Consider the following 16,643-nt stretch of genomic DNA (forward strand, 5'->3'; position numbering starts at 1 on the left):
AGACCTCTTTTCTTATGTTTTATATGATATGATCAACTCTCTAGTGAAAACTATACTGTTATGCTCCAGATTTGGCTTTACGTTGCTATGTGCATACTGGTACCACATGCCTGCATCAGGATCTTTATGAAGGCACCACAACTATCTTTCAGTGATATTTCTCAGGGGGCTTAAAGCCCAATGCCTTGGGGTGGATTAACATGATAGGAGAAATTAAGCCTGCTGCATAAGAAAACTCAAACAAATGTAACAGAATCACAGCAGCATCAGATCCCTCATCTGTGGTGTATGCAAAAAAAGCAACCAATGCCATCAGATCCTGTGGCGTGAATCAGAGCTGGTACTGCTCAGCTCATTTTAGTGCTGGTACACTGCCATAGCTGAAAAAGATAACTAAACAGTCAGGCATCTGAGAATGAGTTCACACAAGAAATCAGTGAAAGAATATCCAATACAGAATACTATTTCAAACATGTAAACGTCACTACAAAGGGTCATCTTCCACAGTCCTTGCATTATGGTGACAGAAACAGATATAACAGAAGAACAATCTTTGTCAATACAAAGATAGTCCCTGTATAGTCTGTTGGCATAGGGGCTACAGGAAGGATGGGGAGATATGGCTTAGCGTTTTGGAAATGTCACTTTAAGGGTGTCCTGTGGGCATCCTTGAATACTCATGTGCTAAATCTGACAAGTGAATATGCCCAGGACATCAAGAATTCCAGGGGTTTGCTCACAAATGTTTAAGGGTCAATCTTTTAAAAATTCACCCAGGCTTGAAATTCATTAACTGTCTGGAAGCAGACGATGGGTAGAGAGAGAGAGAGAGATGGAAAAGAGGACAGCTCTTGCTATCCACCATCCACTTTAGCCATATACTTTTATTTACTAAAAAATCTTTTTTACATAAGCATCAGCAAACACTTAGATGTGCAAAACAGATCAATGATGCACAAGGTGCAGATTCCAAGAGATGCTTAGACATATAATTATCTGCAGAAACAGGTGCAAAATCTTAACGTCTAGCAAATGTTAATATGGAATCAAATCCAAATACTAATGCAAAGTCATTAAACTTTCAAGAAAAAAAAGCATGATTCCTTCAAAGACATATCAAACATTCACAGACTAACAATTGTATAGTGAATTATACCATTTTCTAAGGACAGTTTGTTGAATAAATACACAATTTAGAGAAAACGTGGGCCGTGATTATAGGTTGTAGAATATCCAATTAATGTCTATGCTGGGTCCACATTTATGGAGATGCCTTCAAAGGTAATGAACATTAAAGGGAGCATGAGATTTAGAGCTATGTCGTTTTATGTTGATATTCATTAGGTGGATTTTAAGCTGGAAGTGGTACTTGACTTTTCAAAGGAAAATCAAAGCAGCAAATAACCCCAAGGCTCCCAACATACTTATTGTACGGAAAATATTATATAAGCTGGTTGCCGAAAAAATACGCTGTGGATCAAATTATTTTTCATTAACAAATGTGGTTAAGGACCCTCAATGTCCTGTGACAACTACCATCGTATCCGTAAACGTTTTATATTGTCATTGCTAAAAGATAAAGGCTTCTTGCAATTAAGACCTGCATCAATATACTTACAGATGCTGAACAAGCCTTGGGAATGTTTTAATATTGCTAGTTTCTTAGTTGCGGCGGTCAGATAAAGGAAAAAACAGCTTGTCTGATTATGTGTATATTTGGTTTGTAGTAACGACTGGATATGGTTCTATCTTGATGTATTCTGATATTTTTATCTTGATTTGGAGGAAGATATTTTTATATTCATAATGTATTTATTAGATTGTATTGTTTGTACTTTTATGGTTTTAGTTAACCAAATAAAGTATTTTGACTGACTGACAATACTAAACTTAACTCTCCTGTCAAATCTAATGTCCGATTTCCCTAAAATAAATACATTTACTCTTTGTACGCTATGACTATATTTTTGAACAATGGAAAATGAATTCCTTAAATTTTCACATTGAGTGGTACTCCTGAATACAAATTGGCTCAAAGTATGTTCCTGATGTTCAAGTGTCTTCAAAAATTGAGAGAACCGATGTAAAACTCTAACCTAGAAAGAAAAGTAATCTTGCAATGGTCACAATTGAGTCTGTCTTAACACTGTATGAATAATTAATAGTCTCTGAATTTGCAACAGCCTTTAAATAGACTTCAACATGTGACTTGTAAAATATTTAATACAAATGTTTTATGAAAATAACAGCTTTTTTACAGAACCAACAAGTCATGTCAGAGGCATAGGCATTTTTGCAATACACAGTTTACCTTGTGACACAATGCTACATCCTGCGCAAAACACCTGTAGCCGGAATAGTCAGCGTCACACAGGGAGATTGTGATTACTGCTGGTTACATGGAAATCAACATCACAAATCTTCAATATTTCAAGGTCTAACACTGCCAAATTATTATTAAAGAGACCTTCTGAAGCCAGTTGCCTTTAACAACGTTACTGACAGTTCATCCTCAAGGCTGATATATTTGCTGTGAAGAACTTTACAGATAATACTGCAGTTGGATTGTCCAACAAATAATGGCCTTGGGAGATCACACATACCTGAGATAAAAAAAAAAAAGCTTCTTGCCTGGCAACATCTTCCAATTGATACATAGCTCATCATATCACCAACGATGAGCAGCAATACTGAAACATCTGTTATCACATTGTAAAGCGAACATCATTCCTCTCAGGACAAAGTAGTCCTTTTCTGTTCTGCGGTGGCTCCTTTGTTCATAAATCGGAAAATTTGTACTGAGCAAACAGTTCACAGCGACCGAGAAGGATGTCTGAAAATTCATTTAATGCATACTGCCAAATACAGCAGGACTTCTTGGCACACTAATTTTCTTGTGGCAGGAGCACTGGATCGATAAACGGGGAAATGGCAGAGCTACGGTTGCAGTAAAATAGAGTAATATTTCAGAGAAAATGCAATTTCTTAAGTTATGTCTTCCAAAGTTTCCTCTTGAGAAAGAGGCAACAGTAGCATTTAGTAATCATACAAAAGTCTGATCTTTAAAAGTAATGAGGTAGTGGTAAAAAAAAAAAAGCCTGGGCATCATCATCACACATACAACTTCAAAAATGAGACTAGTGATTCAATATGGCGTTTAAGGAAATGGCATTTTACAAGACCATTCAAGAACAAAGAAAGGAACACCCCTTTGTCAGAATTCCACATTTATAAAACAAAACGTCAATACCCATTTGCCATTGGTTGACATTTGTTATAACACCCATAAATTATAGGTAAGGTAAAAAAATGACATTAATAAAACTTGGTGATGATGTGCCCTTTCAAAAAGGAAAAAGGTATAAACATTTCTTGTGATATCAATTTTCCAAAGGGTTTGCCTTCAGTTGTTTTAACTAGCTATGCCCTTGTCTCCCAAAGAAAAGAAAAAGAAAGAAACATGCAAGTGAAAAAAGGCCAGATATGCATACAACGTAACAGTGTTTAAATAATTAGATTTGCTTTATGGCATTAGAAAAAACAATCTGAGTTTTAAAACTATATAGTTAGTGGCGATTGGCTAACAGCAACTCTCCTCACATGGCCTATCACAGCAAACAGCATCTTTCTTTAAAACTCTTCTTGCTCTTTCCACTCTTCTTGCCATTTTTGTCTTTGTTTTCAGACATCTTCTTTGATCTTACTTCCCTCATGAGATCAAAAAACACCTACAAAAATGAACAAAGACATTACTTTTGAAATAAAAGATGTGCACTGTTTTGATACAGGAGAAAGCAGATCACAAAAAAGCTAATAAAAGGTGAACAAACAGAATGATCGCAAGAAAAAGCTATGACAGGCACCTGTTTCGTGCCTTTGGAAGATACATTTATGGTAGCATTTACTATTTTCAATGTTTTATGCCAGGAGGCAGGTGGAGCTTCCTGTTGGGCCTTGGTAGTGTTTAGATAGTGTGAATCTATTAAAGATATCTCGGTTTAAAGGAAAGTAATAATCTTTTTACGTAAGAGCAGACAATAAACATAAGCCATATCAACATCCAAATTGCTATATCCATTCTCGAATGAACAGATCAGAAAATACAGACATATCACAACCGATAACTAAATCTCACTTGTAATGTTTCTATGTACTGATGGAATCTTAGGTCAAGAAGAGCAATCTCAACTTCTCATCCCAGACATGCCTACACTAAAAGCACTCCCAGTTGCCTCCCTAAATTGGTAATTGTTGTGGCATGGCATGATTTTCGTGTTAGTCCCTTAGAGCTAGTTATAGAAGACTAGTCTTATTTATATGTCCAGGAAGCTGGCTCTGTATATACTACACCAAAATGAGGTATGGTGTGCACAGAGTCAAGTGGAACCCCCAAAGGTAGGCAGAGGTAAAAGTAGATAGCACCTTACTCTCTATTTGTGGTAGTGTGGACGAACAGTAAGGCTTGATCAGAGGGTAGTGTTAAGCATTTGTTGTACACACTCAATCAGCAAATGTCATCACACACTCAAAGACTGAACTCAGACCAACTTTGGTTGCATAAGAATATTATTGTTATTTTATTTCTAGAACCAAGCCAAGCCTGGCTCAGGTAAGTAAAATAAATGGTTTGCAAAATCTTATGCAGTGTTTACAATTGAATGCAGGTTAAAATTCAGTTTGATTAAAATACAGGTGTCAAAATATCGAAATTACTGCTCAGATTACTTTTTAAGTTACTTTTGCTACTAAGTGTGTATGCCTAGATATCACACTGGGACATTTCCTAGAGAAAAAGTAAGTAAAATCAGTTTTGCATAGTTGTAGTTTTTCAGGATTCCATACAAATCAACTCCACACTTAGAAGACTTTTCAGATAAAAATAGTCAATGTATTCCTATGGAGAGAAATGAAGTTATCAGTTACCAGGTAAGTAGTCGGTCTTTGAGGATGAGTTTCTGGGGTTAAAACAAGGTTCCCCCAGGGGCAAGACTGCACTCTCAAAACCCCCTTAGATGCACTAGGGCGGCCGGGTGCAGAGTGCTCTCCAATGGGGTAGAGAGGGCCTCCGGTTGGTGGCTGCTTACGAGCAGGCCACTGGGCTGTGAGAGCAAAGCTCCTGGTGTTAGGCTCAGGGCAAAGGGAGATCCTGTTTAGCACACAAAATGCACCCGCAGCGGCAGCTGGGTGCAGGGTGCTGGTTTGCGATTGGGTGCCCTGTTGATTTCAATGGGGGATTTCTCCGGTTTCAACACAGACTGCAGGCTCGGGGGCGAAGATCTTCTGGAGGTGACCACCGTTTGGAGAGGTAAGGTGGGATGCCAGGGGATGCTGGGACACGGTCGGTTGGGTCACCCAAGGCCGTAGGACTTCGGGTGCAGGGTAGCCTTTAGGCGTCGGGTTTTCCTTACCAGCTTCGGTCTCGGTCGGGGGATCCTCCAGAAAGAGGCTACAGGCTTCGCTGGGAAATTCGAGGAAGGTCAGAGATCACCAGATCTCAGGTCAGGATCGCCGGGGAAACCTCCTTGTGGTGTTGGGCCACTCGAACTTGGGCCATGGCAACTGGTGCAGATTGGTGCAGACTCACGGATTTGGCTGGAGTAAGAGTGTGTGGGTGAACACATCCGGTGTTCACGGGAGACAAAGTCTTTTCCGTGGAAGGCAAGGAAGGTCTTCTGGGTTCTTGAGATGGCTTCGCTTCTGAAGGTTCAAGGTGGGGACAGGCCGGTAGGGCTGGGGCCAAGTCAGTGGGCGTCCTCCTCTTCTTAGCTTCAGCACGGCAGTTTGGTCCGTTGTCTTCTTTTCTTCTTGGTCATTTCTTGTCTGAGAAGGCAAGGTTCAGGGGTGCCCCTAAATACTAAATTTAGGGGCGTTACAGGTAAGTAAAAGGTTGGGACTAATGGGTCCCATCCTTGGGGTGGGTACACCCCTTATTATTCCACCCTCCAGTGGGAGCGGGGCATATGCCACTGAGAGTTGTGCTTCACCTCGCCTTCCCCCACCTGAGGGGTGGGGTTGGCAAAGGTGGGCAAACCTCCCTTCCTCACTTGGTTTTCCCGCCGATTCTCCCGCCCCATAGTCGGGGTCAGATCCGGTGGGGGCCAGTTGCTGGAAGCAGCAAAGGGCCTGGGGAAGCTCACAAAGGCGGCAAGTCTTTGATGCTTCCCCTTTGTGGACCCTGTCCATCCTGGGGGAGGAGGCTTGGCACCTCATCCCAAGATGTGCTTTGTTTCAGACCCTCGAGAGCAGCAGGCTCTCGACCCAGGATCCAGATACATGTCTATTGGTGGTAGCTGGCGAGCAGCCGCTCAGACTGGACACTAGTAATAGGTCGTTTTTCAGGGGGTATCTCGAAGATGCCCTCCGTGTGCATTTTTCATTAAATCCCACACTGGCATCATTGTGGGTTTAATGTGCTGAGAAGTTAGATACCAAACTTCCCAGTTAACAATAAAGCCATTATGGTACTGTGGAGTTCGTAATGACAAACTCCCAGCACCAAATACTCTTAATGGCATTATTGCACTTACAAAGTCTAAAAATTGGCTTACACACTCTAGGGGTAAAGGGCTCATGCACCTGTACCCTCACCACTGGTATAGTGCACCCAGCTAGAGAGGTAGCTGACCTATGCCAGGGAAGTGGGTTGTAGGCATGGCACACAGGGATGTGTGCAATGTCAACTCTTCACTTTGTTCTTCACCAAAACACGCAGCCTGCAAAGGCAGTGTGTGTTTGTGTGTAAAGTACAGGGCCTGCAAGGGTGGCACAATAAGTGCTGCAGCCCTTGGGGACCTTCCCTGGCCACAGTGCCCTTGGTACCTGTGGTAGCATTTACAAGGGACTGCCCTGTGGCCAAAGAGGGTCAATTTGGTTTTGTCTTCATTGCAGTTTAGGGAAAGAACTGGGTATCTGTTTGGCAGGAGCCCAGGGCACACTCAGTCAAAGTACATCAGCAGTTTAGAAAAAGGTGGGGGCAACGATGCAGAAAGAGGGCACTTTCTTACAATATGATTTTGAATATCTCTACAACTCCCCTTGTGCCGGTCCTTCTGCTCATGCCCTGCAGTATAAACGAAACCAAAGTACTTCTTCCGCTCAGTGTCCATTTCCACATGTCTCACCTCCATCTTTTGTCTCTTAAGTACGGGATCTCTAATCCTCACATGGATGCTACCTATACTTGTTGTTTTCTATGTGGTGACAGACTTGTATGTTATGTTATGTTAATTCTTTTTATATAGCGCACAGCTGCCTCAGCGAAGAGGCGTCCCGGCGCTAGTAGCAGTGTTAGACATGAGGATATTTTACCTTGTTCAAAGCCATCTTGAGAGCACAAACAAAGCAGCTTTGTTAATTAAAGGCCCCACAGGTTAAATCCCTCACAAATGGCTTACCTGCTAATGGAAATATCTGGTGAGGCTTTGATACCGAATTGTATGGACTGGGAGAACGCCATGGGGATCCCATAGAGCTTTGTTTCTCTTTGATAATAACTAGGAGTTCTAGGTAGACGCTATCATTAAGTAAAACATGCATGCACGATAGATCAGGTGTCCTTTTCCGCATATTCAAAATTCAACTGCGTACCAAAGAGTTTGCCTTGGACTTTGCATCACTATAAAAGGCGTGATCCTCCACTGCATCTACGCTTCTCAACTGTGAAGCTCTAGTAGGGGGGCGTGGCCAAGCCGGCTATCATGGCGGCCGCATCCTGCTAGGGCTCCGCGATCGGGCCGAACAAATGGCCACTTCCTGACGCTGCACCCCAGCAGAAAACTTCCCGCTGGGCGGTGGAGGGTCTCCGGCACCCGCTGCTCCGTTGTGGTGCGCCGCTGAGCGGGGGGAAACGGAGTAGCGGCGACGAACAGCTCCGGATCGGGACCCGGGAGCGCAAAATGGCGGCGAGCGGACTCTGAAGCCCGCGATCGAGGGACCGGCGGACCTCTGGACGGCAGACACAGTCGACGCACCTGCCCTGTGACCCCCGTGGAGCCACAACTGATGCCTGCATTCCACGGTGTGCTGGTGAAACCCCGGTGACGGGCTGCGGGTGGGGGCGTCCCCGTCCCTGCCCGGACGTGAAGAAGGAGAGCGGCCATGACACCAGCGGCCCGAGTCTCACTCAACGAACGGCTCCGCAGCTAGAGGGACGAGGCGCACCAGATGAGACTCGGCGCTTTCCCTGGAGGCGCCTGGAGACTGCGACGCCCGCGGTGAGTGCGGTGCTGCGGAGGGGAGGCCTGGTGGGTCTGGAAACTGGATCGAGGTGCCTGACCCTAAGATGGCGCCCGGCGGGACGGTGCCTCAGTGAGGCCTGGAGCGGAGGGCGCCAGTGCTGTGAAGGAGCGACCTACATCCCTCCCGGACCCTACCCGGGATACCCCGCCCTGCGGGGCGGCACGAACCCGGACGGCATCCAGACCTTGCACATCGCCGATAGGGGTGGCCAGCCTGGGAACTAACCGAAGAGCGCCGAGCGGGGGAGGGCCTTGCGAGGGCCCGCGTTGAGGGAAGACACGAGTTGGGACGGAGCCTCTCACGTGCTGTGCATAAACGATCCCTGAGAACGCCGGACGGCGGCTTCCTCAAAGCACACAAACAGGAACGGAATAACGGAGAGCCCTGGTGGGGACACCCACTATAGCACTGAGCGAAACAGGAGAGGAGACGACCCCCCTGCCTCCGTGGGGGGAGAGGGAATCGGTGCCCCCCAGCGGACGCACCTCGCTCGCAACCATGGGGAAGCCCCGGGGGACCCAACAGACGGCGGTCCCCGAGACGGCCCCGGAAAAGATGCCTAGAGCCCGGACATGGGTGGGCGCGACGGAGTCGCTGCCCGACTCCTCGGTGTCTGTCAAGTTGGACCAGGTTCTGGCCGCCATAGAACACTCCAGGATCTCCATGGAGGAGCGACTCGGGACACTAGCGACGGACATTAGCCTTATCCGGGACGACCATCGGAAACTGGTGGATAGAGTGAAGGACGGAGAGAAGAAGATCGAAGAAGTACAGCCGACGCTCGATAAACACCAGCAGACGCTCCAGGAGGTGCTGCATCGCCTAACCATCATGGAGGAGCGGGCGGACGATTTAGAAGGGCGCTCACGACGCTGCAACATACGCGTAATAGGGCTACCCGAAGGAATCGAAGGCACGGACCCCCTACAATACGTAGAGACCTGGGTGAAATCCTTCACCCCGGATAAGGACCGCTCCGCATTCTTTTCTCTGGAACGAGCCCACAGGGTCCCGGCCCGCCGACCGCCCCCAGGGGCGCCCCCGAGGCCGCTGCTAGCGAAATTCCTCCACTTCCGTGACAGGGATGCGGTGCTGCGCGCGGCACGAGTGGCGGGCGCCCTGCGAGTCGACAACCAACGTGTTATGGTGTTCCCCGACTATGCACGAGCAGTTCAACAACAACGCGCCTCCTTCCTGAATGTAAAGAGACGTTTGCGCGAGAACAATATCCACTACTCCTTGCTTTTCCCAGCCCGTCTCAGGGTGGTCTACGCTGACTCTACTGTGTTCTTCACGAACGTCACGGAAGCTCAAGATTGGGCAGATCAGCACTGTGCACGACAATCCAGGGCGGAGACCACAAGAGACCCGCATCCTAAGCCTCCACGATCCGGAAGGCGGTCGCAACGACGCCCGCGCGCAGGCGCGAGTGGCAGGGCACCTGCCCGCACCCAAGACTCTCCGGACCTTGAGCAAATCGTGAAAGAACGAAGGGAGGCCTTGCAAGCAGTGATCGACCTGCAGGCGTCTCCTCTACCGGATGACATTGATCGGCCGCCGCATATCTTTACCTCGGAGGAGGAGAATGACAGCGATGGGACGGGGGAGAACTCCGTGACACCCCCCATGGTCACTCCGCAGACGGCGGACCTCATTCTAGATGGACAATCTGGCTCCCATACGATATGAAAAGGGGACTCTTGTATTTACCATTGCGCCAAATGTACTTTCTTCCCCACCTGTTGCATTGACCCTTCTATCGTAGCCTGCTGCAACAGGTGCAACGTCCTTTTCTCCTACTACTGGCCCGATTCGTCTCTGGCCCAGCACGCATGCACCGCCGCCCCCCTTCATATATAGTCGTTTTTTCCCCTTAAGTGGGTGACCAGGTTTGGACGCACCGTCCTTGACGATGGGTCCCAGGTATTGGGGATGTTCCTCGACCCCTTTAGTTCAGTTGTATACCCCAGTTACACACCTTTCCCACCCCTCACATGGAATGAAACAGATCCAACTATCTCCCACATATGCTTATGCGGCGTCGGGGGGCGCAGACACTCTTTACCACCCGGAGCGACCGAGGTCTACGCACCTCAATAGGCGTAGTCCCTGCGCTAGGCGAACAGACACAGACCATGACGCATCACACACCACACACTGATGTCACCCTCCTTACCCTGAATGTTCGGGGGCTGCACACTCCGCGCAAACGATATGCGGTGTATTCCTATGCAAAACGTCACAATACCCCGATAGTCTTTTTGCAAGAGACACACCTCACTGCAAAAGAGGTCGGGAAACTGCAGTTGAAATGGCGGGGTCTTCTGTGCGCCACAACCTACTCTGCGTATGCGCGCGGGGCGTTGATCTGGGTGCGACCGGGGACCCCCTTCCGGGAGCTTCGGAGGGTCATCGACAAAGAAGGTAGATATGCACTACTGGAGGGTCTTTTAGACGGACAGGTAGTACTTCTCGGTAGCATTTATGCCCCTAACGTTGATCAAGACAAGTTCTGGGACCATCTCACAGGGGTCCTTGCCCCATTTGCTTCCATACCCTGGGTTCTGGGAGGAGACTATAATTGCTCACTAGACCTGCACCTTGACCGATCGCACCCGCCTCCACTGCACTCACCGGCACATAAGCAAACCACTAGATTCAGGGCATGGATCTCACACTGGTCGCTAACTGATGCTTGGCGACTGCGCCACCCCCAGGTCCGCCTGTATTCCTTTCATTCCATCCCACACAACTTGCGCGTCCGCCTTGACCGCTTCTTATGTACGGCGACTATCCTACCCCGGATCACCCACACAGACTACCTGGGCAGAATTATATCCGATCATGATGCCCACATTCTCCAGATACGCTGGCAGCCCCCACACCCACCGGTCCCCATGTGGCGTTTGCCACGGGACTGCCTATCGGACCAGGTCTTCCGTCACGATCAGGAGGGTAGCATCCAAGACTATTTCACGCGTAACTCGGGAACGGCGTCCTCTAGGTTGGTGGAATGGGATGCGTTTAAAGTGGTGGCCCGGGGAGAATGCCTGCGGCAAATAACGGGTGTTCGACGCGTGTTGGAACAAGCCCTCACCACCGCGGAGCACCGCCTGGCGACCCTCACCAAGCGGGATGCTACGTCCGAAGAGGAAACGCGGCGTATAGCAGACGCCAAAACAGCCTATCACTCAGCCTCTACGGATCTGCGAAGGTGTAACTTCCGATCCTATGCTACCCGGATGCATAGGGAGAGGGACAAGACGGGCACTCTACTGGCGTGGTTAGCCAGGCAAGACACGGAAGTCAAGCCCATTACCGAGATACTGGACCCTAGGGGGGTGTTAGTGCACTCCCAGGCGGAGATTCTGGGGGCCTTCCGCGACTACTATGCCGAGTCATATAGTGACCCCACCTCTACCCCGCAGGAAGTAGTGGATCGCTTTCTCGATCCTTTGCCGCTCCCAACAATCACGAGATCAGAACAAGAGGTCCTAGATACCATACTAGTTTCGGCGGATGTGACGCGGGCCCTACGTGCCCTGGCCCGCAATAAAGCTCCGGGGCTGGATGGGTTCCCCCTAGAATATTACACAACCTTTTCAGTACACCTGGTCCCTCGGTTAGTGGAGATGTTTACGGCGGCGCTGAAGAAAGGAGAATTGCCGAAATCTATGCGAGAATCCGTCATCATGACATTCCTGAAACCACATAGGGACCCACAACTGATGACCTCCTACCGTCCGATATCGCTATTGTCTGCCGATTGTAAACTCTTCGGGAAGACCTTAGCGGATAGATATGTCCAAATTATACGCTCTCTGGTTCACCCGGACCAGTGCGGATTTATACCTGGCAGATGTACGTCCCAGAACATACGTCGAGTCTTCCACATTCAGGATCAGGTGCAAGGGATATACCCTCGAGCGGCCTGTCTCATCTTAGACCTGGAGAAGGCCTTCGATTCCCTCACATGGCAGTTTCTGTTCTCGGTGCTGCAACGAGTAGGCATAGGACCCACCCTCCTCGCCTACACGCGCTTATTATACACCGGACTGACTTCGCGGGTGCGCCTAGGCCGATACATATCGACGGAGTTCGCGGTTCAGAGAGGCACGCGACAGGGCTGCCCGCTGTCCCCTCTGCTCTTTGCCCTGGCGGTGGAGCCCCTGGCGGTACGGCTCCGGAGGGAAGGTGAGAGCTGGGGCATCCCGATAGCGGACACGGTGCATAGTATTTCCTTATACGCAGATGACCTACTGATCTATGTACGGGACATTGCGGATGATCTGACACCCCTCTGGGAAACCTTGCAGGAATTTACCGTGGCCTCAGGACTACGAGTAAATTGGGATAAATCCGCAATTTATCCGCTACATCCGGGACTACCTCCGCAGGTGGTTCACATGGGAACCCAGCGAGTGCCCTGGAGCGCGGAGGCCCCCCGGTACCTGGGTATTCGTCTCTACCACTCCACCGCAGATATGTTCGAGGGTAATCATTGCAGGGCTTTAGCGAGCATTAGGTCTTCGATCGGCTTTTGGAAGAGCCTCCCATTGGCTCCCATTGGGAGAGTGGCATTGGCCAAAATGATCATGGTTCCGAGATTGCTGTACTTTTTTACCAACCTCCCCGTAATCCCACCCAGGACCTTTTTCCGGGACCTAAACTCCCTTCTTAGTGCGCTCATCTGGGGGTCTAACAGACACAGAATAGCCCTGACAAAACTACAACTGCCCACCACGCAGGGTGGCTTGGGAGCCCCATCCTTCGAAGCCTACTTCTTGGCAGCACAACTGCAATGGCTGTCGCATTGGACAGCAGACAGGTACACTGTGGAAACGCATACCGTCGCGGGACGAGTATCTGTTCCGGAGATCCGTCGCTTACTCCTCCCTGGCACACGCCCAAAGCCCACGTACCCCTTACAGGTGTTGGTCGCACGTAAGTGTATGCTGCGGATACACCGCATGTCCCCGGGGACCCCTTTGTACTCCCCTTTACTCACTCTAGTGGGCTGGCCCAATCGGGAACACTACTACACGAATAGCGCGCTTCGCACATGGACGGGATGTGACCTAACAGAGGCAGCGTCCCTTTTCGAGGACGGGCAACTAAGACCGTTCCTTAGTTTGGTGGAGGAATACGGGCTTCCCCCAGGGCAGTTTCTGCTCCACCGCCAACTCCTAGATAGCTATCGACCACACCAGGACCTAAGTAGCGGGGAACCACACCCACACCCAGTGCTGCACACGATCCTACATATGGGAGCAGGACGCCATCTCACTACATGGCTTTACAAAGCCATACGGGAATTGACAAATAAACCATTGGCGACCCTCCGGGCCACCTGGGAGGCAGAAATTGGGCGAGTGCTCCATGACGGGGAGTGGGAGAAGGCTTTGAGATACCCGAAGAAAGTCTCCAGAAACGCACGATTTAAAAACATCCAATACTATATCCTACACAGGGCCTATCTCACACCTGCACGCCTCCAGCGATTCTACCCTGACACTCAGTTCCTATGCCCCAGATGTCAAGAACACAACGCAGACTTTCGACATATGTTCTGGGGCTGCTCCGTCATTCAAATTTTCTGGCATCACATTCACACCGCATTGGGCACCCTCACTGGGCTAACCTGCATGAACACTTGGGAGGCCAGTGCCATAGGCATCTTTCGCATCAGTAAGCAACACAAGGTGCAGACTCGCTTCCTCTCCTTAGCGGTGCTCCTGGCCAAACGCAGCATAGCCATGTATTGGCGTTCCCCCATCGGCCCTCCGGTGGCGGCGTGGGTGGGAGCTACACTCAAATGGGCGGCGGCGGAGGAGGAGACATTACGGGAGGAGGAGGTGAAGGGGACCCGCAAGCACCCTATATCAATGGAATGGGCCATGTTACTGTACCAATTTAGGCAGCTCTCCCCGGGAGCGGACCCGCCAGACGACGCATCTACACCACTAATCCGGAACGCACAATCACAGGCTCTGCCCACCTGAACCCGTAGGCCCCCAGCTGTGCAAAGCCTTGACGGACCCTAACTTCAGGCGCGCTGTTGCGATTTTGGGTCGCAACGACCAAGATAGGCACACATAGTATCAGAGGTACCCCACCATCACGACGCTGCATTTCCCCCCTTAGTGCAATTGGATATATTCTTCCATATTCATCCCCTAGTTTGCACCACTGTTGACCCCCAGTTCCTTTGCCATGTATGGAACCCGAGATTGTAAGCTGCGAACGTCACGATGATTGTATACACTGTTTAGGCCTCTTGATAACGAATTATCGAGTAATATAATTGCTGAGTAATCTTACAGGATGCATGATCGGATATGACCACTTGACGAATATGTATGATGTACAATATAAGAAATGTGAAAATGGCAATAAAAATAAGTTTTAAAAAAAAAAAAAAAAAAAAAAAAAAAAAAAAAAAAACTGTGAAGCTCTAGTACTGAAGCTCCGCAGCAGGTTCAGCCTTCCCCTACGATGTGTAAGGGAAGCATCATACTACCAGAGAGTATGATGTGCCTGTAGAAGTGCCTTCTCTACTTCTGCTGCCTCTAGTCATTTTTCCCCGTCTGACCTGTACATTATCAATAGGCACCTGAACCTTCTGAATGCAGTTCTTGCATGTCTTGGACAAGTGTTTATAAACCTGCTTGAAGTTACTAAAAATTTACAGATTTACAATAATTTGCCTAACCTCACACTACATTTACACACTGGTTTAGCAGAGATGGACATCTGACTCCCAGTCAAAACACCTAACATAGTGTTGGTCCCTCTGTCAGGCAGAGGGCACAGCTGATAAAACAATCTGTTGACCCAACTGTAAAATCACTCATAGTAGAGGAACCATATGGAAAATGAAAAGAGAGGATGGCATGCCCAGCTCACCAAGAATACAAAGAAAGCCAAGAAGCTAAAAAAAGGGGGTGACAGTGATTTAGACAGTCATGCGGTCTGGGAATCGCTCCACTGCTTCCCCTTTATGTAAACCAATGAATTACGTAGAAGACAATGAATGCTTGCAGGAAGTATGGTAATGTGATGCAATGCACAGAATTTTATTATGGTGTTCTTCCACTGTGTGAGGTATCTAAAGGAGACAGGCCAGGAAGACGAATGCTCAAGCATCTTGACAACGGTACACCAAATTGCCAGTCAGCAGGGTACCATGTGTGGCAGTGAACCACTTGGATTGAGCTGTTCTTATGCCACACTGAGCATTAAACTCTCAGTAATCACACACAGATTGAAGCACATCTTTAAACCAAGTGCTCGATTTGGAAATCCACAAAGATAGTGGTATGGGGTGCTTAACCCACCAAGCTACACGTAAGGCAAGCAATTCAGTACCAATTACAGGTAAAAAGCTGGAAGTGGAAGGGTTGCCCAAACACACCAGTACTGGCAATGGTTACATGACAAAAGCAAGATGGATCAAAAAACACAAACCATGCCTTGAGCCTTGACAGGATTAAAGTGGAGCACAGTAAAAGCATAATGCATTTTCAGTTTTTCCTTCCACTGAGTATTTTTTATTTAAACATTTCACAAATGGCAAGTGTTTGGAGGGGGATGTCCCCTGCATGGCAAACAGATGTGCACCCATATCCTGAGTGCCTGAAAGCATGTGAAACTGCGATTGTTTTTTGCCCATGGCATCACGCTAACCTAGCACGAGCAGAGAGGAATAGGCCTGTCTCTTGTAATGCAAAGTTTTGACCATGTCCTTTGTCTTGGAAGGGTGCACCAAGTGTGTTCTCAGTGTACATAGAGCTACTGTCCATGCCGTATGCAAGTCACATTAAGTGGGTGGTGGCAGCATATCAAGTTTAAGTAAATCTAACTGTGATCCGATCTTTTGCTCTGTATGCAGGAGTTTGTGGTCTAGGCACCCACCTAATATAACGATCTGCTGGAAAGTGAAACCCAGATCCTTGCAGTACATTCCCTGTGCCTGGTAGGTTAATGAATGTGTAGCGTGTGTATGGTAGAAGGAATCTGCACTTGGCGAGAAATTGAGTACTCGGAGCAGTTGGATCCATTTTGGATGGCCCATGGTATAGCACGGTACAAGATAGTGAGTGAATGCAGCCTACCCAGACAGTGGTAGTGCACTGATTGACTACATTTCTAAGGAGGATGAAAAAGGGGTACCCTTATAAATTCAATGCGGGCTGCTTATTAGTTGTTCCTGAGCACTGTCATTTGGTAATTCGCAGGGGAGAGAGGTGGGGCTGTAGATTCTGTTTTTCAAGGTAAGGACATTTGTAGAAAGGGCTTGTCCTTTTATCTATCACCAATTGCTGCTTCAGGAAGGCTGCTGACAGCAAGGAGCACAGTTCTCACACTCCATTGTTACCTTGTTTTGTACACCCCTGCCTGGAGGC

General features: G+C 48.3%; 1 protein-coding gene across 1 annotated transcript in view; it reads right to left on the reverse strand.

Annotated features, from left to right (window-relative positions):
* Positions 1–2,205: 2,205 nt before the first annotated feature.
* RALB (RAS like proto-oncogene B) overlaps positions 2,206–16,643 on the reverse strand; it is a 251,721-nt gene continuing 237,283 nt past the window's right edge. The window contains exon 5 of the mRNA XM_085645976.1: positions 2,206–3,728. Within this exon, the coding sequence (XP_085502102.1) occupies positions 3,609–3,728 (120 nt within the window). The 3' untranslated portion in view covers positions 2,206–3,608. The remainder of the gene's footprint in view (positions 3,729–16,643) is intronic.

Source organism: Triturus cristatus, chromosome 3_1, assembly GCF_964204655.1.
Source record: "Triturus cristatus chromosome 3_1, aTriCri1.1, whole genome shotgun sequence".
Lineage (NCBI taxonomy): Eukaryota > Metazoa > Chordata > Amphibia > Caudata > Salamandridae > Triturus > Triturus cristatus.